The sequence below is a fragment of the Gallinula chloropus genome (genome assembly GCF_964237585.1).
Source record: "Gallinula chloropus genome assembly, chromosome: 12".
NCBI lineage: Eukaryota > Metazoa > Chordata > Aves > Gruiformes > Rallidae > Gallinula > Gallinula chloropus.
The window spans coordinates 21,197,821-21,221,449 of NC_140097.1; the positions used below are offsets into that span (position 1 = coordinate 21,197,821).

The 23,629-nt window shown below is 49.6% G+C and overlaps 3 protein-coding genes across 3 annotated transcripts; 2 read left to right on the forward strand and 1 right to left on the reverse strand.

Moving 5' to 3' along the window:
- Window positions 1–56: 56 nt before the first annotated feature.
- On the forward strand, window positions 57–9,028 carry GNL3 (G protein nucleolar 3). The gene is made up of 15 exons (XM_084269465.1): window positions 57–140; window positions 440–498; window positions 901–1,038; window positions 1,454–1,567; window positions 1,725–1,808; window positions 2,255–2,390; window positions 3,216–3,319; window positions 4,673–4,808; window positions 5,300–5,387; window positions 5,743–5,926; window positions 6,548–6,690; window positions 7,343–7,479; window positions 8,007–8,206; window positions 8,510–8,576; window positions 8,665–9,028. The coding sequence occupies exons 1-15, from the start codon at window positions 128–130 to the stop codon at window positions 8,751–8,753; spliced, it is 1,692 nt and encodes a 563-aa protein (XP_084125591.1). The 5' UTR covers window positions 57–127; the 3' UTR covers window positions 8,754–9,028.
- A 1,962-nt stretch (window positions 9,029–10,990) lies between these two features.
- Window positions 10,991–18,169, reverse strand: GLT8D1 (glycosyltransferase 8 domain containing 1; the record flags this gene model as incomplete). Its single annotated transcript, XM_084269477.1, has 10 exons — window positions 18,062–18,169; window positions 16,436–16,495; window positions 16,226–16,324; window positions 14,710–14,926; window positions 13,523–13,640; window positions 12,920–13,004; window positions 12,578–12,690; window positions 12,108–12,274; window positions 11,832–11,944; window positions 10,991–11,181 (listed from the first exon to the last, which is right to left on the reverse strand). Exons 2-10 carry the CDS (start codon window positions 16,449–16,451, stop codon window positions 10,991–10,993), a joined length of 1,119 nt encoding a protein of 372 aa, XP_084125603.1. The 5' UTR covers window positions 16,452–16,495; window positions 18,062–18,169.
- A 464-nt stretch (window positions 18,170–18,633) lies between these two features.
- On the forward strand, window positions 18,634–22,436 carry SPCS1 (signal peptidase complex subunit 1). The gene is made up of 4 exons (XM_084269500.1): window positions 18,634–18,996; window positions 19,490–19,549; window positions 21,987–22,073; window positions 22,249–22,436. Exons 1-4 carry the CDS (start codon window positions 18,961–18,963, stop codon window positions 22,369–22,371), a joined length of 306 nt encoding a protein of 101 aa, XP_084125626.1. The 5' UTR covers window positions 18,634–18,960; the 3' UTR covers window positions 22,372–22,436.
- Window positions 22,437–23,629: the final 1,193 nt, after the last annotated feature.

A 23,629-nucleotide genomic window follows, 5' to 3' on the forward strand; every position in this document is an offset into this window, starting at 1 on the left:
ACACCTCCGGCGGGGAAGGGCCGCTTCGCTTTACGGCAGCGCCCGCCGGCGGGAGGAGGAAGGAAGGAGCGAGCGCGGCCATCCGCCGTCCACGTGGGGCCGCGGCCGGGCGCGGCGCGGCGGCGCCATGAAGCGGCCCAGTGAGCGGCGGGGGCTGCGGGCTGGGGCGGGACGCGCCGCGGGCAGGATGGCCGGCGAGGGCTCTGAGGCGAGGGGACGGCGCGGGCGGGCGGCGGCCTGGGGAATGGCGGCAGCGGGCCGAGGCTGGGGGGGGGGGCGGGGACGCGGGGGAGGGGGTAGCGGCCGCCCGTGGCCGAGCGAACGGCGGCGGCCCGGGGCGAGGGACCCGGCCAGCTGGACTCGAGAGAAGGGCGGGCGGGCGGAGGTGGGAGTTCGGCCGCTTCCCGGGGCGGGGGGCGCTGAACGCGGTGTCTTGCAGAGCTGAAGAAAGCCAGCAAGAGGCTGACCTGCCACAAGCGCTACAAGATCCAGAAGAAGGTGAGTGCCAGCCCGGGCTGCCCCTACCCCGGGGGGGGAGGGGGGGGGGCTTTAATTAAAGCTCCGTGCTAATTAGCTTTGATACAGCGTGAGGGCCACGTGCCGTAGGTACACCCGTACCCGGTGAGGGTGTGGGTCTGGTCTGTAGCGAGCCCTTGGCGTTCCTGTTGCCAGGGATGGGGGAGAGCAGAGTGCAGGCGTTTCACACCCCTGCATTGTGCTTTGCTTTGGGTTGTATGTTCGAGTGTCACCTTCTGGTAAGGCAGCATAAGCAAAACGCTGCGATCCGGACAGAAATTACCAGTTTTTAGTCTGTAGTTGGAGGGATAAGTCCCCCTCCTCTTCCCTTTTGGCTTTTTCTCCCCCTCAATCTAAAGAAAACTTTATTGCTTTTGCCTTCAGATCAGAGAACACCACCGAAAGGTCAGGAAGGAGGCCAAGAAACGTGGGCACAAGAAGCCCAGGAAAGATCCCGGTGTTCCCAGTGCTGCACCGTTTAAGGAAGAGCTTCTGCGGGAAGCAGAGCAGAGAAAGCAGAGGGTAAAGTACAGTTTGGGGTAAAGAGGACAAGGACTGAGAGAATCCCTGTCTTCAGGGAAGTTACATGTGCACACCCAGATGTGCAGTCGTGGCAGAGTGCTGAAAGTTAAGGATTACTTGAGCATTATAGGATTATACAGAAAATAAGGACCTGCTGCCTGATGCAGCAGGAGAGCAACACCTTTAGTGGGTGTAATGGGGATGCTGACCAGCTGTTATTCTGGGGGCTAGCTGGTAGAGGTATTGCCTCTGGGGCTGAGGTGATTGGAGGCAAAAAAATGTTCCCTGTGTCACTTGAACAGCCATGACTTCTGACTAATCTGTCTTGGGAGCTTTGGTCAGAAATAAGTAAATGGGGTGAAAGAGCAGTTTTCCTTACCACCTTCATATGTAATTTGGTTTTGTTTGCTATCAGCTTGAAGAACTAAAACAAAAGCAGAAGCTCAACAGACAGAAAGAACATGAAAAGAGGAGGAAGCTAGAAGCTAAAAAGAATGCAGCCACAATCAAGGAAGAAGCAGGGGGAAAGGTAGGTGTTTAGGACTCTTTGAAGCCTGCAGAAGCAATAAAAGTCATCCTGAAACTACATCTTAAGCAGTGTGTTAAATGTTACATTTTCATGCTGGTTTTGTCCACAAGTGTCATTCTGAGTTGAATTATTACTTCTCATTTTTATTTGCATTCAGGAATCTGCTGGCAAATCTAAAGCAAAGACTAAGAAATTGCTGGATAAAAATTCAAAGAAACCATTCTGCAGTGAGCTCAAGAAGGTGAGCTTGGCTATTTTTACATCATTTCCTGAGGGTCAGCAATGAGACCACGTGTTATTCTCCTTTTTGCATTACTGTGCAGCTGCCAGAGACCGTAAAGGTCGCTTGTGGTAAACTTCCCACACCAAAGGAAGGGATTTTATGACCAGAACTGAGGGTGTGTCTTGTCTCACTGAAGCACTAGCCTTTTTGAGCCAGTGTCAGTATGTACAGAGTGAAGAAGCTCCAGTAGCATCTAAGGATTTCTTACCTTTAAAGGAAAAAGATGAGCAGTGCTTCAGCTTCCTGCACTGCAGCTGAGCAGAAACAAGCTCAGACAAGAACAGTCATCTGAAACCTCACCAGTCATTCCAGCACTAATGGTTGTCAGCCACAGCAACTCCAGAGTTGTCAAACAGTCTGTCACATCTGTTGGAGAGTCTTCTCCCTTTTTTTTTCTAACCTAGGTGATTGAGAGCTCAGATGTGGTGCTAGAGGTGTTGGATGCAAGAGATCCAATGGGCTGCCGCTGTCCCCAGCTGGAACAAGCTGTAACTGACTCTGGAGGAGACAAAAAGCTGCTGTTGGTTCTGAACAAAATTGGTAAGAAGTACAGGTTTTATTGAAATGGGACTTGGTGGCCGTGTGGGGCTGTGGTAGGTGAGCCATGAAGAGGATTTTAAAGGAATCTGAAATTCTGTTGAAGACATGAGATCCAACTCTGAGCTCGCTGTCCTACCAAAGGGATCAGGTTTCCTCCACTTTGCAGCCTGGTTTGCTAAGAAAACAGCAGGGACAGGTAAATGCACAGCAGCCCCCTCTGCAGTAAGTTCTGAAGGCATTGGCCAGGGGGTCAAGTTTAACAGAAGGAAAAATCTGTCAATTTTTCACAGTTTTGTGAATGTAGGTGAGTGGGCAGGGGTCACAATGCCAGTCCCCACTGAGGCAAGGGAGTCAAGGATCAGCAAGTCAATGCAGTAGTTGCATTTGAAATTTGGCTTCTGGAAATACTTTCCCTGTTTGTTGCTGTAGGAAAGAATCCACACAAAAGTAGGTAAAAAGGCTGAAATTATTGAGTTACCAGCAACAACAACAAAAAAAGAGAAAATACTAAAAGCAAAGGGAACCTTGTTTTAAAGTAACCTTTGCTGGGATGGGGCAATAATCCTTCACAGTACCACCATACCTACAAAGCCTTCTAGCAAGACCCCAGAATTAAAACCTGATTCAGGGGCCAAAACTGTAGCTCTGGTATGTTCTGCTTGAGGCAAAAAAGAAAGAGTAAAGCTTTCAGTGCTGGGGGAACTGAGCTGCTGGAGTTTGTAGCCAGGACAGAACACAGCCTGGTCCCTGGTCCTGCAGAAGGTTCTCCCACAGGGTGACATGTAACATTCACAGGAGTGAAAGGATTGTGTGCTTCTCTTCCAGATCTGGTGCCAAAGGAGAACTTGGAGAAGTGGTTGAGTTACTTGAAGAAGGAGTTTCCAACGGTTGCTTTCAAATCAGCAACACTGATGAAGGACAAGACCATGGTAAGAGCCCCGCCGGCCGGCCCGTGACGGAGCCGTGTGCGTGGCAGGCAGAGGTGCTAAAACGTGTGGAGAAACAGGCACTGTGTTCTCTGGAATTCCTGGGGGATGAGCTGCTGGAGAGGAGCTCTGTGGAGAAGATCTGGGGGTCCTGGTGGGTCACAAGGTGGCCATGAGCCAGCAGTGTGCCCTGGGGGCTGAGAGAGACAACGGGATCCTGGGGGCATCAAGAGGAGTGTGGCCAGCAGGTCACAGGAGGGGATCCTCCCCCTCTGCTCTGCCCTGGTCAGGCCCCACCTGGAGTGTTGTGTCCAGTTCTGGGCTCCCTGGGATAACAAAGCCAGGCATCTCCTGGAGAGAGTCCAGAGGAGGCTACGGAGATGATGAAGGGCCTGGAGCATCTCCCCTGTGAGGAAAGGCTGAGTGAGCTGGGGCTGTTCAGCCTGGAGAGAAGAAGACTAAGGGGGGACCTTATGAATGTTTATCAATATCTGAAGGGTGGGATGCAGGGGGAAATGGGCAGCCCCTTTTCAGTGTCTGTGGAGACAGGACAAGGGCCAATGGCTGCAAGTTGGAGCACAGGAAGTTCCACAGCAAGATGGGGAAGAACTTTTCCCCAGTGAGGGTGAGGGAGCCCTGGGACAGGCTGCCCAGGGGGTGTGGAGTCTCCATCTCTGGAGAGATTCCAGCCCTGTCTGGACGCCGCCCTGTGCAATATGAGCTGGGGAGCTGCTTTGGCAGGGGGTTGGACCCCATGGGCTCTCCAGGTCCCTTCCAACCCCTGTGATTCTGGGATTTTCCCCCTGTTCAGTCAGGCTGCTGTGACTGGTGGGTGTGCCTCTGTGTTTTGCCTAAGCTTTGCAGTACAGGGGCTGTTGAAACACGTGTTGCTACTCATGCCCAGGATGGACTAGAGTACAAACAAGCCTTTCCTTCACGGCAGGAAGGGCAGTGAGGGGAGGAAGATGCAGAATTTTCCTTCTTCTACATAGGATAGTCACACCAGTTACATGGACATACCTGCAAAATGGTGCAGAAACTGCAGCACAGAGAGCACTTCTTGAAATTCTGCAAAGAAGTCAAAGGTTCTGGAGTGAATTTGAAGATTTAACAATTCTGCCATGTGAACCTACATGGTTATTTTATGGTTGCACACCAAATCAGCTCCTTTACATCTCAGTAGTTGATGGCTACCATTTTTACTGTCACTTGACTGATTACTCCTCCTGCACAGAACACCACAGTGACATCATATAATAGAGGCCAGGAGTTCCAGACATTACAGTAGATAAATAGATTTAAGGATACATATTTATATTCCTGACCTTGGGGTTTCTTTGCCTTTGAATCCCACAGCCTGAACAGCTCACCAAAAGACGTGCACGGCTTGATCTATCAAGAACCACTGCCTGTTATGGAAGAAAATGCCTTCTGAAACTTCTTCAGGAGTATGGCAAGACTCAAAACAAAGCCATTCAGGTTGGTGTAGTAGGTAAGTGTTTAGGGAGACCAGAGGAGTTTCCTGTTCCATGCCATAAAGCTTTGGTATCCTGTATTAGGATTTGGGTAACGTGTGACTTGCTAATAGGCTTCTTGGTCATTGTCCTTACTCTCATTGCTGTTGCAGTGGAATTCTGCTTCAGTTGGCAACCATCTGTGTTGCACTTACATGCATGTAGCATTTGTGGTCTGTGGAAGGCAGGTTGTGTGAGGCCTGAGCTGATTCACCAGCTTAGGGCAACAAGAAGCCTGCTCTGCCTTCCCTCCAGCCTGGATTAATCACTGTGGCATTACAGTCCCCAGCTCAACTGTCAGTGTGAGAAATGAGGATACAAACTTTGTCTTACTTCTGTAGTGAAGACTTCAGATCCAACTCTGATCTCACACTGAAGTGTACTTGCCTGGAAGAAGCAGTTTTGATCAGTATTACATAGGCTGAGGTTTATTATTTTGCTTACAAGGATTTATTGTGGCTTTCTGCAGGTTTCCCTAATGTGGGAAAGAGCAGCATAATCAACAGCCTGAAAGGAGCTCGTGCTTGCAATGTTGGCCTAACAAGAGGTGTTACCAAGTAAGCTGAGTCCAACAAAAGCTGTTCATGTCCCTGTCTGTTGTTGTAGTCTGATTGTACTCATTTTTGTGTACAGTTTCCATTCATTAGGGGCACAGTTTTAAATTCACATTTCAATTTACCAGGATGAAAGATTAGTGATGTTTTGGATACAAGCTGCAATAAGGGAATACAGTGTATAAACTCTCTCATTTTGTACTTACAAACATCTGATGCAAAGCATATGATCAACAAGCACTGAGCCTGACTCACATGAAGTGCTTTCAGTCTGAGCTGAGCTTTGTGTCTGTCACCCCTCCCCACCACCAGCCCTCTGCAGGCTGATGGATCTTCACTTCCATTTCTCCCTGAACAGGTCCATGCAAATTGTGCACATTGATAAACAGACAAAGATGCTGGACAGCCCAAGTATAGTTGCAGGTCCTTCCAATGATGCCCTGGCTGTGGCCTTGAGAAGCATCATAGGCAATGAAGAATTGGGTTCAGCACGTGTGTTTGAAGGAGCAGATGCCATTCTAAACCACTGCAATAAACAGCAGGTGAGCTGCATCTTCCCCACTTCTCTGCAGGCTTCTTAGGCCAATACCTAACACTGTTGTGCTATTTCACTGCAGCTAGTTCTGGCAGCTGTTGTGCTGCTTTCTCCATGCCATACAGAGTGGCAAACTGGCTGGTGTGTCCAGTGCCAAGTGTGACCTCTCATACTGATAAACCGAAGGCAGAAGCAGCACACCAGGATCCAGTCAGCCAAGCTGTTTTCCCAGTAACTTCTGATTTAACCCCCCCCAAGATGTCATCACAGAGTGAAAAATGAAGATACTCTGACTGCTTCCTATTATTCCTATGAAGACTTCAGATCCAACTCTGATTTCACTCTGGTTTCAAGTGATTACCCTAATTCCTATTCAGTTTTGTGATAAGTAATAGTTTTTTTCCACAAACCAGTGCACTGTCTCTATACCCACTGGGATGGGTGAGTGGCAGATCAGTTTGTTGATGTAGTAGGCATTTTGCTTTGTAACGTTTACTCCCACATGGAAGAGCAAACCAGCTCTTTGCATACGTGTTCATCCTCATTGTAACCCCACTTCATTTGCATTTTTTTTTAATATTCCTAAAGCTAAGAGACCAGAACTCAGCACCCTTTTCTCTTGCACTAGGTAACGATGCGCTACAGCATCCCAGGTTTTGAGAACACTGAGGAATTTTTGACTTTACTTGCTCAGAAAAGGGGAATGTTGAAGAAGGGAGGTGTTCCTGATGTGGAGAGTGCAGCTAAATTACTGCTTTGTGACTGGACAGGGTAGGTAAATTGTGAACTTTGCCTTATGCTGCTCACCTCTTTCACACTGTTAATCCAGCAGAGCCCAAGCTCTCCTAAGAAGCACTTAGAGAGGAGAGGCTGCTGCCCCCTGCACACAGGTTGTACTGTGGCAGAGCGAGCTGGGTGGGCTGGCACACGTGAGGGATGCCAAAGCACGCTGCACGCTACCCCACCGCCAGTTTGCCAATGTCTGCTCTGTATCTGTTGTGGGAATTTGCCTTCCTCTTGGATCCTGAGGCAGTGGAGTCCTCTTCTCCAGCCAGGAGAGGACAGGGCAAGCTTTTTGTGGGAATATATAGCAGCTTCTATAATCTGATTAGGAATAAATGTAACTCAATCAGGAATTGAGTGAGACTGTTTCCCTTGCTCAGGTGATTCGGCTGCTTCTGCAGCTCCTAATTTTACAGGCAGATGATTTGTGCTGACAAAGTTTGCTGTTTCTCTGTCCCCTCAGGCATAGGCTAGCCACTGAATACTGTTACTGACAACCTGAGTCAAATTTAAGTAGGTAAACAGCGGAAAAGGAGTACTTAGGTTGAGGAGTTTAAAGCCTTGTTCTCTGGATTTTAGTTTTAGTACAGTGATTTAACTGTTATATTTGGGTTTTTAATGCTGATTGTTTTTTCCTCAGAGCTAAAATAAGCTATTACTCACAACCTCCAGACTGTCAGAGACTCCCACCATATCTTACAGAAGCCAAAATAGCTGAAATGCACAAGTCCTTTAATTTAAAGAACCTAGAAGAAGAAAACAACATCACCATTCAAGGTAGGACTGTTGCTGTAAGGCACTGCTGCCATTGTTAAGGGTGGTGGTAGTAGCTCTAGTGGAAGGTTTTGAAAGGAAGTCCTCTTGGGGTTTATGGGATAGCTTTGCCAACATGCAGTGAATATGAACCTTCTAAGTGGATGGTGATGCAACAGAACGGCTCATCTGTGTGCTGCCTTGATGCAAATCACCCCACTAGTTGTTTTGCTTATACGACCTAACCCTCCTCAATAGGGAAAGGGAAAAGAACAGGAACACTTAAGCACAGGCTAACAAGGCCAGCAGAACACACTTCTCTCAGTACAATCTATACTTAAATCCTAGCAGCCTTCTGTATATGCCTCAGCTGTTCTCAGACACTGGTCCTTTGCTGCCTGCAGAGGTGGGAGTGCTGCCTCGCAGAAGGAGGGGGCAGGACTCTCTTTCTGGCCCCGACCCAAAGTGGCTGTGGTCTCAGGGAGTAGGCATTGCATCTGGTACTGTCTAACAGCAACTTACCAGCCACTTCCTATGTTTTTTCTTCCCAGGTTTAAAATACCCCAGTCCATCAAGCAGCATCATTTTCCAGTCAGCTGGTATGGCAAATGGGGCAATAGAGGAAAACAAAGTGATAGAGGAAGCATCAGAGTGGGAGAACATGGAAACAAGCAAGGAGGGGGAAGAAGAGGATTTCACAGAAAGTGATGATGATCAAGATGATTTAGAAGAAGAAATGGATGTCAAAGAGGTAACTCAGGGTTTCATTAGGTTTCTTCTACCTGTTTGGATCCCAACACCAAGTACCCAGTCAGTAGGCGGACAGCATGGGCACTCTGGAGCCACTGGGAGTAATCAAAAGGTCTTTCTCCTGGAGAGAAGGGTTGGGATTTCTGCTTAATTAAGGAAACAAAATTGTTCTGATGCAGTGTGTTCCTGACCACCTATACACAGGGCTACTCACACCATCACCAGTCTTTGTTAGGTTTTGTTTGCGTGGGAGACTTCACTGGTGGTGTCTGAATAAACATGTGTCTGTCTCTCTGACTCTTAGGAAAGCAAAGCTCAGCTCACCAGGAAAGCAAAGCTTGGAGAACAACAGCCAGAAGAGCAGGTAGCAGGTCTGTATTGAAACCCCTGGTGCAGAGGTGGGCTGGAGTGCTCCAACACTTACCTTGGTTTCAGTAACACCTGGTTCTCTTTCCTCAGGAAGTGAACCTTCCACCTCACTGTCATTGAGCTTGGACAAGACAGCAGAGGAAGATGATGCCTATGATTTTAATACAGACTATGTGTAATGAATTATGTCTGAAGACAACAGTGTAGAGGCTCATTATTGGCTTTCAGGACAGTCACCAAGACTTGTGTTGCAGCAGAAGTTGGGGGAGTTTGCGTACCAGAGCTGCTGCAAAGATTCACAAATACCCTGTGTCACCTCTGATCATTCCAGACTTCACACAACCCTAGGAACCTGACTGTGCTCAGCTTTGAGTCCTCAACTCTTATTTCCTATTTAATTAAATGTCCTAGTAGACTGAGATACTGTTCACTGCCTTATAAAAAGAGGTTTCAGAAGAACAAACCCTTTGTGTTTTTCTTTGAAAAATAATGGAAAATGTTTACTTCTAGTCATGTTCAAACAAATCTCAAGGTAAGCTTTTGCCCTCCCTTCATAAAACACACTTGATTTTCCTAGAGGATTACAGAGACAGGGTCAGTAAGTTTTCATTAGACCTTTGCAAAACTTGTGGAACTTTTGTACCTAAAGGTTGGCTACAAAATGCTACTTATTTCAGCTGGACATCAGGTGTTTTATCTGAGCACTGCTTCAGAAGCCTCATTGGGAAAGGTAACAGGTTACGGTACTCTGACTTCACTGGGGAACAAGCTTGTGGTTATTAATGGTGCTCTCAAACAAAAGATGTGTTTCCTGGTGACCTGTTACACTTGCCAACAGCTGGTCATTGTAAAGCAAACATGGCCCTGTTCTGTGCTCAGCCTACAGCAGAACTGGGGTAACAAAAGGAATTCCTGAGAGGTCCTGCAGCTGCTCAACAAATTCAGCATTTAGAATACAGACACCAAGCATCTTCCTCTGCACCCCTTTTCCTCCTATTAACTTAAAGAACACAGACATCAGACCCATAATACCTATTTTCCCCTGGATGTAGGGTGAGCTGCAGTCCTTCACAGCTTAAAAGGGTACCAAGTGCAGACATAAACGTGTGGTTTATTTAGGCCTGCTAAACCACACTCAGGTCATCAGAATGAGGGTGCTGTCAGCTGATATCACCTGAACTCACTTCACTACTCCAAGCCACTTCAGGGACACAAAAAACATGAAGCCACAGATCAGCATCCATGACAGAACCAGAACTAGAGGCAGAGAGAGCACTCAGTCAGACAAGTGGAAGTCCCTTTAAGTGACAGCGGTACAAAAGGATACAGTCAAGGAGAAGCCTTTAGCTCTCTGCTGCCCTGTATCAGCCCACACTGATACTGAGCCCACCACTGCAATAATACAGCTTTTTAGCTAATTACCTCACGCTGAGGACTGTCCACATGCAGGATTATTGAATAACAAAGACAACTTAAGGGCACAGGAATCTTGATCCCAGACTAGGAAAGGCACAGCAGGAAAAGCTCTGCAGCAGAGCCATGCTCACTTGAGAGAATTATGAGGAACTTGGTAACAAGAAAACTAATCTGCAATTAATGCAGCCTGGTCCTCAAAAGAAACATTTCACACAATAATGAGGTTGCTTTCACACAGATCACATTAACTGACGTGCGTTCCAATCTCTTGCTGTTGTATGGAAGTAGAAAGGAAACACCTCAGCAGATCAAGCCTGGAATCAAACTGTCATTAGATCTGAGGTTGAAGTCAATGTGTTAAAACTAGCTTTTATTTTTGAACAGTTTTCTCCACCACTTTACAGAAACTGTTGTAGTGTTCCCTGGCAGTTAAAGGCATTTTGCATAGTGAAATAATAGGGGAAAAAAATCTTTCCAAAAAATTGCAATTTTGCAGAATTCTGCAAGAGACTTAGAAAGAAACATCTGGGAGGAGGTTTCATACAAGGGCTGCTGATGAAATCATTTTCCAGGCTAGCAAAACAAAAGACCAGAACACAACCCAAGCAGCTCTTCATTACAGTACAGGGCTGTGCAAGATCCACGTGGTGCAAGCACCAGCTGAATCTGTATCTTGTTCTTAGAAACCATTTCTTCCTGCAGCTGACAAAATGATCCTCCTCCAGAAGACTTGTAGGAAAGAGCAGAACACACAACAGACAGAAATGAACTAATCAAAGTGCTACTCCTTTGTGCAGACCCTCCCTGGCTTTCTGCAGCACTGCTGGAGTAGCATCTTCCCTCACACAAGTGATGTGCCTTCCAGAATCGCACCTGAAGAAGCGCTTCACCTTGTGCTCCAGAAGGCAAGGACTGCTCTCTAGTACAACCTGGCTAAGAAATTGTCCTGCTTGGCTCCAGAAGTTTCCTGAGAGAATGCCATCAGTTAGTAAAATGGCCTCTACTTTGCTTCATAGGCTTCTGAATGCCTGCGGATGAGGCTGAACTTGCCCGTGGGGTCAGGGACGTACCACTTCTCCCACACTTCAGCATATGAAGCTGTTCTTCCCCACGGTTTGAAATGCCCGTTCCAATGGAGCAGCTTGGCAGCTTTCACAAACTGAGGAGAGTACCTTTTTCCAGCACTGGAACCTTTTATTGGAAAAAAAGAAGCATTAGTGCCTGAAATAAAGACAGCAGAACCACCAACATGCTGGATTTTATCTTCAAAGGATTTTAACAAAGGAAATTTTTATGGAGAAGGAAGGTGATACACAAGGCAGAAAATGAGCAAAGGGAAAACCATCATCAGCTCCAACCAGATGCCACTTTGATCTGTCTCAGTATTTATTTCAGTGTACTTACCTCCCAAGTTCTTTAAAACCCCCTTAACACCCAGATGTATTCAGCAGCCTACATATTGTTCATTGGAAATACAATCTAAGGCAGCACTGGCATTTCACCAGTAGCAGAACAGGTATGAATGTCTGTTCCTCTCAACTATCTTGGAGGAAACAGCTAGGATCACTTCAGATGTAATATATATGTGGGAAAAGAAAAGGAAAATAAGGAGCAATTTGAAAGTAGAGTCAATTCAAGAACAATCCCCCTTGCAGTTCATAAAAGAACATGAAGGATCAGGCCCACAAGCCCCAAGATGGTATTGCTAAGAAGGGTTTATTAGAGAACAAGGTATAAAATAGGAGAAGAGAAGATCCATTTGTGGCATCATCAACTTAGTATTCAGCTACAGCCCTGGAAAACACACCAGGGGAGCAGTGGCACTAATGTTTGGTACCTACCGAGATGCCGGACATTCCACATGGGATCAATACTGGAATGTTGCTTGTAAAATACAATGAGCAGTGGAGGTGTTGTGATGCTGCCAGACAGAGTCCTGCTGTAGAGTTCCTCTCTGGGAGAGAAAACAAAAAGAAGCTGGGAAAGGATGCTTGTGCAGCCCTACATCAGTGTGTTTTCACTTGCACATACACAGCTCCCCAGCAGTTCAATGCCATCATCACAAGCCAAGCCCTGCCGTGCTGAGGCCCCCTCTTCCCCAGCACGGGGATACTCACACTACATTAAGTGCCATCCACTTCTCCAGTTGCTTAGTAATGTTCTGTAACTTCCATTCTGTCAAATTGGCAACAAAAACTCCTGGATTGAAAGAGCAGGTGTTGGCTTTCATGGCAAGCTTTCGGATGGTTTCTTTTTTATAATCTAGAAACCCCATGTAATTATACTGGGAGGGGGGAAAAAAGAGGGAGCAGAAATTAGCTTAGCTCATGGTCAAATTACTATTCAAAGAAAAAACTGCACAACTCCAAGCTCTGCTTGTTCATTGGAAGTAGTAAAAGCAAAGAACCCTTTCTTTTCCCATGCCTGAGCAGAACCACGGGCATCATTTCTAACACAAATGAGTAGATTGATTTGGGTCTGGACAGTACCACCTTTAGGTTTGCTGCATTTGGAAGTCAGCCTGCAACAATATGAAAAGTGAATGGCTGTTTCCCAAGCCTGGGATCTACAGCTGAATCAAACCAACCTGATTGCCCGCTCCACGGACAGCCACTTTATTAGTGGTTGAGTCACAGTCTTCTGAAAAGGCAGCTGCATGTCCAGGTTTCAGTGGAGTGTTGTAAAGTTCAAGAATGTCATCTGGAAAATGGAAATAAGCACAGAAAAATTAAAAGTGAACCTGATTCAGCACTCAGTGACTTTTTCTTCAGTCAGTCTGCTGCTCCAGCAGATAAACCATTCTGTTTAATCAACTCATTTCTCTTCAGAAAGATTTTACATCTTTCCTTGAAGTAGAAGGGTTTGGTCACTGTCACCTGCTGGTCTCAGCATGAGGCCAATGGCAAAAGGCTAAGAATAGGTCCCCTACCTTGCACTATTATATCATCATCCACATAGATGGCCTTTTCTGCATGGGGTACCAAACTGGGCAAGTAGAATCTTGCAAAGGTTAACTGTGAAAACAAGAAAGTAAGAGAAGGGAAGGATTAAATGAAAAATTGTCCAAAGAAACGCAAAACTAAGTGCTGCTCCTGGCTCTTGTCTGTGGCATTAATGTCCAAGACAACTTCTATCAAGGAAGTAAATCAGGCAGCAATATCCTAGAAGTTTATTTAAATAAATTCTGTCAATTCCTCATTCCTCAAGACTTTGTGCATTGATAAACTTGAACTTGAAACTGGTCTATATTAGAATTTCTTACTTCTCCACATATCTCTTTAGTATCTCCAAGGTGCTGTCATGCTTGCCATGCAAACTGCTGTGTTTCACTGTAGCCAATGGCAAAAAAAAATTATACTAGAGATTCAAATCCATCTCTGTCTAGAAAGTTGTTCTTACTGCAGGTTAGGAATTTGATTATAAAAGGCTGCTGCTATGGTAACACATTTAGTTTTGATCTCTAGTCACGTTCAAAAGCCAGTATCAAGTTATATTGTTACTAACTGCAAAAAGTACTCAACATCATCCTCACTGGTTTTAAGGTGTCTGCCTTCTGAGGGTCCACTTGTACCTTCCCTTCTAGAACACCAGGGTCGAAATCCAGAATGCGGTACCGCAGGTTTTTCAGCCCGGTGTGACTGAGCCACAGCCTGCAGACAGGAGAGAGGCACAGGCCTTGTGAAACCAGACCAAGCCAGTCCAAAGCAAGACATCCAGCTGGCAGTGACACACACCTGGCTCCAGCCACTCACTGACCTACCCAACAAGCCTGTAACCTACGCTGCCACCAGTGGTGCCCTGTGTGACAGCAGAGGCCTGCCCGCTGCCAGCATCCTGCGCAGCTGTGACGCAGGACAGGCAGGAGGTTTCTTCTTCTATCACAGGTCCCTCACAGAAAGTATCAGTGTAAAGGGATGTGGGTAAAAATAAAAGGATCACAGAATCCCAGACTGGTCTGGGTTGGAAGGGACCCCAAGGGTCACAGAGCTCCAACCCCCCTGCCACAGGCAGGGACACCAACCGCCAGGCCTGGAGCTACACAAGGTTGCCCAGGGCCCCATCCAACCTGGCCTTGAACACCCCCAGGGATGGGGCACCCACCCCCTCTCTGGGCAGCCTGTTCCAGCCCCTCACCACTCTCTCTGCAAAGAACTTCCCCCCAATATCTAATTTAAACCTTCCCTCCTTTAGCTTTAATCCATCCCCCTTGTCCTGCCAGTCTCTGTCCTTCAACAAACTGATTCCTCTCCTGTTTCTCTGCTCCCTTCAGGGACTGGAAGGCTGCAATGAGGTCCCCCCACAGCCTTCTCTTCTCCAGGCTGAACCAGCCCAGCTCCCTCAGCCTCTCTTTGTAGGGCATCTCTAAACACAAATATGGGCGCATGATCCTAAGGTCCCAATTTTAAACATGACCCATTCCTTTCGTTTCTAGCACTCCAACTCCTTAGGTGAAATGTCAGAAGCAGGTTTTACAATCCCTCCAGCAACAAGCTCCAATCCCACTGGCTGGATGTTACCTCACAGAAAAAGATGGCTCCTTTCACTCCTGAAACATCACCAGAAAGAATGACAAGGACTCCCTACAGTAGCCTTGTCAACAAGCTGCAACAAGCAGCAGCAGATGGGACTGACCACAGTTCCAGAAAAAGTCAGCTCGTCCTCTTCTCACAGATCACCCACATTTTACAGTATTGTGGGCAGCTAATGAAAAATCCTTACCTCAAGTGATCCACAGTATCATTCAAAGTAACAATGTGGAAAACCACGTTTGATCTGGTGTGATGGTAAATGCTGTTCATGGCTGCGATTGCCCCTCCAAGCCTCTCATCTGATGCAGCAATGACCACGGAAATCTCCTTATCATTCCTTCCTTCCTCCAGCCTCTGGGGAGCTGCAGGTATGAAATCTATAGGCTGAAGTCCTAATGGACTGGAATCTGTGGAGTAGAAATGGCATCACACAGTTGTTTTATGCAAACACAACACAGGCATTATCACCACACTGAAACTGCCAGCACCTTCAATAATTTCTACTCAGCTCTGGCGTGGATTACAGCCTGCCAGGGCCAAACTCTTGAGATACAGCCGTGCTCTTGAGAATCTGAGCTGTTGATGCAGAGGAAAACATCACACTTGGAAATAAACAACATACATTTCACCATACATATTCACACATAGCACAACAAGGTGTTAAAACAAGGCTTAAACTACAATAGGCCAAACTTACCTTTGGCCCCCTCTGCCACCATCTATAATCTCCCCGATTTCACCCTCCTGTTTGCCCTAAGCACTTTCTAAGCCTCCTCCACATCACCCTTCCCTCTGCTACTTTCATTTCCTCCTAGGTAAGAGCCAATGAAGAAAACAGGAACACTAAATTAAAGTCAGTGTTGCAGCTTTTTGCAATGATTGAGGCATTAAACCCAGCCTATGTTTATGCCAGGGATTCCAGAGCATGCAACATTATCTAAGCTGCAACAAGAGTTTATACACATAGTGTGCAGACAGGAAAATAGAGAGAGGTATTGAAATTTATTGCCAGACCACATCACCTGGAAAAGCTGGCCAATCTCCCCAGCCCACCCTTTTTATGGCACTAGAACTTCCCATATGATCTAAATTATTACATATTGGGTCAATTTAGGTAAGTTGAGGCACAAAGCAAAGAGGGACTTGGCCATTTGTGGGCAGTTGTCTGCTGGTGACAAAGCTGAGTTTCTGCTTCTGTTTCCCCAACAGCTCTGTCTTCACCTGACTCCCCAGTAAGGCCTCTCAGGCTCCTACTGAACTGCTGCTGGAAAGCACCTGTACAACCACTACCCAGAAGCCAGAGCTGCCAGGAGTGGGAAACTGGGCCTTGGCAGTTAATGGAGACTTGGAGAGGCTCTGTAGGACCACGTGCAGTCCTTAAAAGTGCACTGCTGAAAATGAAAAGGCTTTGCTAAGCAAACTGAAATCCAGAAGGAAACCTTACTGCTCTCTCCCCTGCCTTCCTGACCGAGGAAGGTCACAGGCCAGCAAGGACCACACAAACAGATGAGCCCACCCAGCTGAAGCTTCTTGGGTATGAGAGCAGGAAAAGATCTACTCATAAGAAAGTACAAAAACTCTATCTCCTTATGCAAATTATTGATCATTATTACACACACACTATTTCAGCACCTTGGTGGTTTATCTGACCAGAGCATTTGCTTTCCCACCAATGTGAAACCCAAAACCAAACAAGCCCAACATACCTGACAACTCCCGTTTCAAGAAGTCACTGAGGCCTAGGAAGTTATGATGAAGAACTAGCAAAAATATGACAACTGCCACTATAAGGATGGAAATGTTCACTGAAAATTTAGAAGAAAAAGAGTTGATCAATATAATGACAGAACGACTGGGAGACTCAGAAAACTACAAACTAGGTTTTTAAAAACTCAGCCACACACATATACACACACCTTTCCTTAGTGTCATTTTCCCCTTGTTCTTTTATGTGTCAGCACAGGATTCTTGCAAACCTGCCAGAGAGAAAACACAGTGGTCACTGCCTACCTCCAGTACTCGCCCACACGAGGCACAGGACACACATTGCCAAATGCAGTGGATGTTTCCTTCTCTTTGAGGGATAAAACCACGTGCCAGGTTGTAATTCCTGGGAGTGGTATCTCTGTCAGTAAGGCACTACAGCAATGGAGCTGAAGAAGAACTCAGTTAAACGGGGAGACATACAGATCTCAGCACTTGTTCCACTGACAGAGAGAGGAATAACAAAAAAAAACTCCTCCTGCCAGTCAAAAGGCATCTGAAAAGGGTCTGGGAAATGACTTAAGGTTTCTTTCCTGTTGAACCAATTTATTTATCACCTGAACTGGAAGCATCCCATCAATAACGGGAAGCAAACAATCATAGAATCATAACTGGTCTAGGTTGGAAGGGACCCCAAGGATCACAGAGCTCCAACCCCCTGCCACAGGCAGGGACACCAACCTCCGGGCCTGGAGCTACACAAGGTTGCCCAGGGCCCCATCCAGCCTGGTCTTAAACACCCCCAGGGACGGGGCATCCACCCCCTCTCTGGGCAGCCTGTTCCAGCCCCTCACCACTCTCTCTGGAAAGAACTTCCCCCTAATATCTAATCTAAACCTTCCTTCCTTCAGCTTTAATCCATCCCCCACACAGTTCTCTCCAGGCTGGACTAACTCTGGCAGGACCCAGCGCGTGTGGGAGTTCAGCAACCAGCGCCACACGCTTTGTAAGCCGTGACGTTCTCTGCACAGGACAGAGCAGCCGAAGCATCACCACACCGAGGAGCTCACAGAGGTGTGACAGAAGGCGCGGCCACCCTGCTACACAGGGGTAAAACCAGAATGCCGTGCGGCGGTTTCCTACGCAGCTCAGGGGTACCGGTTACCTCACGGTAAACGTGGCCTCAGAGCAAGAGCTGCGCATCCCGGAGCGGGAAGGGACCCTCAGGGAGCCCCCGGGAACCTCCCCGCCCCAGCCCTAACAGCGTGCACGACCCGAGCGCCAGCGGCACCCGCAAAACCCCCGCAGGACAGCGCTGCCGACTGCGCGGCGCCCGTCGCGCCTGTCAGAGCGTTTCTCCCACGGGGAAGAGCCATTTATCGAGCCCGGCAAACGCACGCCCTGAGCCACGGCTGCGGGCTCGCCGCGGGCGGGCCAGGACACGCAGCCACCGGCCGCACAGTGCGTACCGTGCGTACCGGGCATACAGCGCGTACAGGGCATACAGTGCGTACACTGCGTACAGTGCGTACAGGGCATACAGTGTGTACCATGCATACAGTGCGTACACTGCGTACAGGGCATGCAGTGCGTACACTGCGTACAGGGCATACAGTGCAGTGCGTGGCGACGCTCCCAGACCCTGGGGCTGCCTCAAGGGCAGCAGTTGTGTGTGCAGTGACTCCGTCAGCGTGACGCCACACCCCACGCTGCGACACCTGCTCACCGTCACAAGTTCAGCTCCTCCGCTGGCGCCGTGCCTCCCCCATCCCCCCCACCCCCCCGCCCCCCAGGAGCCGGGCTACCGGCTGCTCCCCCCCCACCCCCATCTCACAAACCGCGTTCCCTCCGGCCGCCGCCTCGGCGAGGGTCCCGCGTGGCTCCTCCTCCCGCGGGTGGCGCGGCACAGCGGGGTTCCCGGGACGCGCTCCGAGCGCGGCAGGCCGGGACCGGGTCTTCCCGAGCGACAGCCCCTCTTCCCTCACCAGCGCGCCGCGCCAACTGCCACCTCGACGGCGCGCCACCACCCACCGGCAGCCCAACGGGCCGCGGGTGTCCATCGCGACGCCCGACGGCCGCGCCGGGCAAAGGCTGCACCGCGCCCGCTCTGCCGCACTAGCGAGGCTGCTGCGGCTCCCAACTTAGTGGCGAGGAGAGCTTAACCTTTGGGAGAGAAGAGGAGCCCGCGCGCTGCCGAGTCAGTGCCAATTCCGGGCAGGCGAAAGTGAGGACGCCTCACACCTGCCCGCTGAAGGCCCCTCGGTCAGGGGTCCTGAGGCTCAGCGCCGCCGTTGCCGGGGCGACAATGCCTCGCGCCGCCTGGTGCCGGCCGTTGCCGATGGCGGCGGAGGGCTGGGAGGCTCCGCGGGAGGCCGGGGCCGGGGCCGGGGCCGGCAGCAGCAGCAGCAACAACAACAACGGCGGCGGCGACGCGGAGACCGAGGCCGAGGCCGAGGCTGCAGGCCGCTGCCTCGGGCTGCCGGAGGATGGGGCGGAGCCAAAGGGACGCGCTTCCGGCCAGCTCAGCCGCCCCTTCACGCCCAGGCCGCGGTGCCGTGGCCGCTGTCGCGCCGAGCGGCGGGACCCGCCGAGCTGCCCCGACACGCCCGCGTCGCAGGGTGCCGCGGGCGCCCGGCAGCCGCTGCAGGCCGAGTCCGAGGAGGAGGAAGAAGAGGAGGAAGGAGACGACTGCGAGGAGGAGCGGGAGGAGGGCCGCGAGGCGCCGCGCTCCGCCGCCATGCTGAACATCTTCCGCTCCATCCCCACGCAGATGGTAGGGCGGCCGCCGCGGGCCCCGCGCCCTCCGCCCCCCGGGTGGGCTCGGCCCTCCCCCGTGCAGCCGCGGTGTTTCGGGCTGGAAGGCCGCGGGGCGGGACCGCGCAGCGCGGCGGAGCCCGGCCGTGTGCTTTGCCACCCGCGCGGTGCCCAGGCGGGAGGACGCGCGTCCCCGGGGGGGGTTCTCTCAAGCCCTGGTGACACACGCATGGTGTCCTCTCGGGCGTAGCGCTCCTGCGGTGCTGCAGCCGCTGCGGGGTGACGTTAAGCCGGCTGCAGCGAGGTTTTGTACTTGGCGTTGCTTACCCGGAACAGGCCGACCGGCAGCGGCTGTGAAAGTGAATGAAGGACTTGGAGTGTCTGGGTGTTAACATTTAAGGGCAATAATGCCAGTCTGGTTTGAAAGTTGAACAAAGAAGCCGAGAAGCTGTCCTCTGGGCAACTTGAGGCTCTAACCTGAGCCTTTAACTGACAAAAATCTCTTTCTACAGGACTACAAGGGACAAAAATTAGCAGAACAGATTTTCCAGGGAATCATTCTTGTGTCTGCAGTAAGTATACCAGAACGGCACGGGATAATTGAACGACTTTATTTCGTTTTCTGAGCTTAGAAACAAGGTGTGGCATTGGTTTAGGGTTTTTTTTTTTTTTCATAACTGGGTGTCGTGGTTTCACCCCAGCCAGGAGCTGAGCACTACACAGCTGCTGGCTCTGGGGGGAGGGGGGGACAGGAAGGAAGGGAGGGAAAAGAAAAACCAAAGGCAAACCTTGCTGGTTGGCACAAGGACAGTTTACTGGGACAGCAGAGAGAGAGGAATAACAATAATAGGACAAAATACCCAAAACTGATGATACAGGAATGCAGTGTCTCACCAAAGCATACAGCTCAGAGCCATTCCAGAAATGGACCATCCCCAAACCACACTTCCTGGAGCAGTGTGCTCCTCCCCTCACCAGTCACCCCCCCTCCAACATGACATTATTGGCATGGGTAACCCTCTTTGGCCAGTTTGGGTCATGTGTCCTGGGTGTGTCCCCTCCCAGATCCCTGGGATGCCCCCCACCTTCTCATTAGCAGGGAAATATGACCAACTGAAAAGTCCCTGACTGCTTGGCAACAACTAAACTGTCAGGGTGTTATCAGCACTGCTCCCATCACAACCCCAAACACGGCATCACACCGGCTGCTGGAAAGAAAATTAACTCTATCCCAGCTGAAACCAGGACATGATCCACCCCTTATTCTGTACCATTCATGTTATGCACAGATCCAACAACTCCCTCAGACACCACCACTTTCCCATCCTTGACACATCTATATACACACAGAAACACAGACACCATTCCCTCAGTCAATGGGCCATCCCTCTAAAACATCTGTTGAGTTCATTGAGTGGGTGACTAGGCTCCAGCTGTCACAAGAGTCCCTGAGGGACAGGGGTGATGATGTGTGCCATTGGGTTGGTGCATCGCACCTGATGCACCTGGCATAGTGCATGTTTGTGGTCTGCAGGCTGAAGGTGTGGATTTTCAGAGAAGTTTCTGGGCACCAGTTGCTAAGGGCAGTTCTAGTCCCACCATGGTGGAACTCCCCCTGCATTCATTTGTGTGATTCTTGCTGTAATACTGGTAGTACAACATACAGGGGCTCAGGGGTATCTTTCTCTCCGGCACCTGGGGCGCCTCCTCCCCCCTTCCCTGCCCTTGGTGCCTGCACAGCTCCTCACACCTTCTCTAGGGGCACAAAGTGGCTGCTTGTGGTTTTTTCCTCCTCACTGTGACTCCCAGAGGGGCTGTGACCATCACTGATGGGCTGGGCCTGGGTCAGCAGTGATTCAAGCCCTGAGTCAGCTGGTGTTTGCTCAGTGGGGCCTGCAGAGAGCTGCTGGCTGCTTCTTACAGCAGCCACCCCTGCAGCCCCCCCCCTTCTCCACCAGAACCCAGCCACACAAAACTACAGGGCAACAGACACTGATGTGGGCTGGTTTTCTGGCTCATCTGCAGTGCCTGTCTCAGGGCTTCCTCCTGACAGTGCTGCATCCCATCAAGCAGCACCCTGCTAACAAGTGGCCAGGGCCCAGCACAGGGCAGTACAATTTGCTTCTTTGGCATGAGTACAGCATTTTCCTTGCAGATACACTGTCACTGCATCAGGGTCTTGTAGCTGTTGGGCTGTGAAGTTCCAAACCATTTGGGAGTGAGAAGGGCCCTAGGTCCCTGCCCATGCCCTGCCACTCCTGACTATCCAGACTCAGGGCAATGCCTGAGTGGTGTTCTTAAACAGAACCTGGACACAGTGAGGAGACCTCACGATAGCACAGTGCTGGTTTGAACATCCCAGGGACACTGGAAATTCTCAAAACCTGTTCCAAATGTTGTATTTAACCCAAAGGAGAAAAAGAGGGTGGTGTAGTTACTCCCTTCTTTGCCCCTGCCCCTAGTCTGGGTGCCATTACTAATTCCTGCCTGTCTGAGGAATGGCACAGCAAAACCTCATGCAAATACCAGCTTAGGCTCATGATCACTGATGTTATCATAGGCTGGTGTCACAGAGTCCAGTAAAATGAAGAACCAGAGCCCACACCCAGAGATGGCAAAGAACTCTCCAAAGAGCACATACAGCACGTACCAAGTACCACAGCCATAGGATCAAATACAACAGTGTTGTGACCAGTGACTGCCTAAATAATAATGCTTATCACAGCTCTGGTTTTAATACCATTATCCCAACCCTTTGAGCCCCACGTTGGGTGCCAAAAAGGCTGACCCCAGGACACAGCTCATTAAAAGCTTTGGACAAAACCAGAGGGGCTGTCATGGACTAAGGCTTCTCTCTGTTCACACTTGTACTTTGGTATTAGCCTTGAAGACAGGATTAGAAACGTGCCAGAACTGTGCTTGTGAAAAACCTGGATTTTTCTACTTCACAACTCATGGCATGGCAAATGTTTGAAGCTTTTTTTTCCTTTCTTTTTTTCCCCCTTCCAGATAATTGGCTTCATCTATGGGTACATCACTGAGCAGTTTGGATGGACTGTCTACATAGTTATGGCTGGATTTGCTTTATCCTGTTTGGTAAGAATGGTTTATTTCCCCAGCCCAGAAAACACATGTAATATTTAACCTGAAATAATGCTTATATGAAGGGGCTGTGAGCACAGCAATGTTTGCTCCATGGTTCAGAACGTTAACACATAACACTCACCTTGTGCATGAGCTTTATGTTCCACCTTTGTTCCTTCTCTCTCAGCTAACGCTCCCTCCATGGCCGATGTACCGCCGCAACCCTCTGAAGTGGCTGCCTGTCCAGGAGCTGGGAACAGAAGACAAGAAGCCAGCAGACAGAAAGCCAAAGAGACATGCTAAAAGCTAAAAAAATACAGATTTTCATGCTGTTACTTTGTTCAGTTTTCTTAAAGGCATTTCCACTGGAAGATACTTGTTGGCACAGTGTTTGGGTTTTTTCTTACAACGTTGTGTATCACCATGCATGCACCAAGATCTGCTGAGACCAGGAAGGCTGGAGTTCCAGTGAAGCTGCTGGGGGGGGGGGTTACATTTTAGAAGGCTCAGGTAGTGCAGTAAAAAGGATCACTGCAAATCAAGTCCAGTTAGGCAGTTGCCATAGCCTAAAAAAGGTAATATAAAGCTGTACTTGCACTGAAATATTTCTAACCCCGTGTGAAACAAGTGATCAGCAGCATCAGGTTGTAACAAATGCAGAATCCCAGAGCGGTGGGGGGTGGCAGGGACCTCTGGAGATCACCCAGTCCAACCCCCTGCCAGAGCAGGATCACCTTGAGTGGGCTGCAAAGGACAGTGCCCAGGTGGGATTTGAATCAGAGCTGGAGACTCCCCAACCCTTCTGGGCAGCCTCTCCCAGTGCTCTGCCACCCTCCCAGTAAAGAAGTTCCCCCTGTTTCAGTGGAACATACACTGAAGTTTGTGCCCATTTACTCTTGTCCTGTCCCTGGGCAACACTGACAAAAGATTGACCCATCGTCCAGACACCCACCCCTCAAGAATGTCTAAGTACTGATGAGATCCCCACTCAGCCTCCTCTAGGTTAATAAGTCCCATGTCCCACAGCCTCTCCTCTTAAGAGGGATGTTCTGGTCCCCTCAGCATCATAGCCCCTTTTTTACCCTCTCCAGTAGCTTCCTGTCCTTGAACCCAGGAGCCCAGCACCACACACAAGATACCAGATGAGGCCTCATCAGGGCAGAGCAGAGGGGAAGAACCCCCCCCTTGACATGCTGGCCACTCTTTTCATTGAGCCCAGGATGCCACTGGCTTTCTTGGGCAGGAAGGACATTGCTGACTCACCACCAACCTGTTGCCTACCAGCGCTCCCAAGGCTTTTTCCCCCATTCACCTGTCCTGGTGCATAGAAAACATACCTAATCCACAGTGCTGAAAAACACCAAGTGTTCCCAGGAGAGGAGAGTGGCATTTTTTGCTTAAAATCAATTTGCCTGGGTAGAGAAGGTACCATCTTGACTCTGCATAGCAACAGGGTAGGTCTTGACACCTTGTAAGGTGACTGCACCGTATGGGAGAGGCAGGAAGATCCACACGTGTTGTGTTTTAGTACTAACTGTCCTGAGAGTCTCCCTCAGAGGTGCTGGAGG

Coding starts and splice junctions, on each gene's coding strand:
- GNL3 (XM_084269465.1), top strand. Junction 3,320..4,672: donor TGATGAAGGACAAGACCATG/GTAAGAGCCCCG, acceptor TGAATCCCACAG/CCTGAACAGCTCACCAAAAG. Junction 7,480..8,006: donor AAACAACATCACCATTCAAG/GTAGGACTGTTG, acceptor TTTTCTTCCCAG/GTTTAAAATACCCCAGTCCA.
- SPCS1 (XM_084269500.1), top strand. CDS start 18,961: ATGCTGAACATCTTCCGCTCCATCCCCACGCAGATG. Junction 18,997..19,489: donor GCTCCATCCCCACGCAGATG/GTAGGGCGGCCG, acceptor CTCTTTCTACAG/GACTACAAGGGACAAAAATT. Junction 22,074..22,248: donor GATTTGCTTTATCCTGTTTG/GTAAGAATGGTT, acceptor CTTCTCTCTCAG/CTAACGCTCCCTCCATGGCC.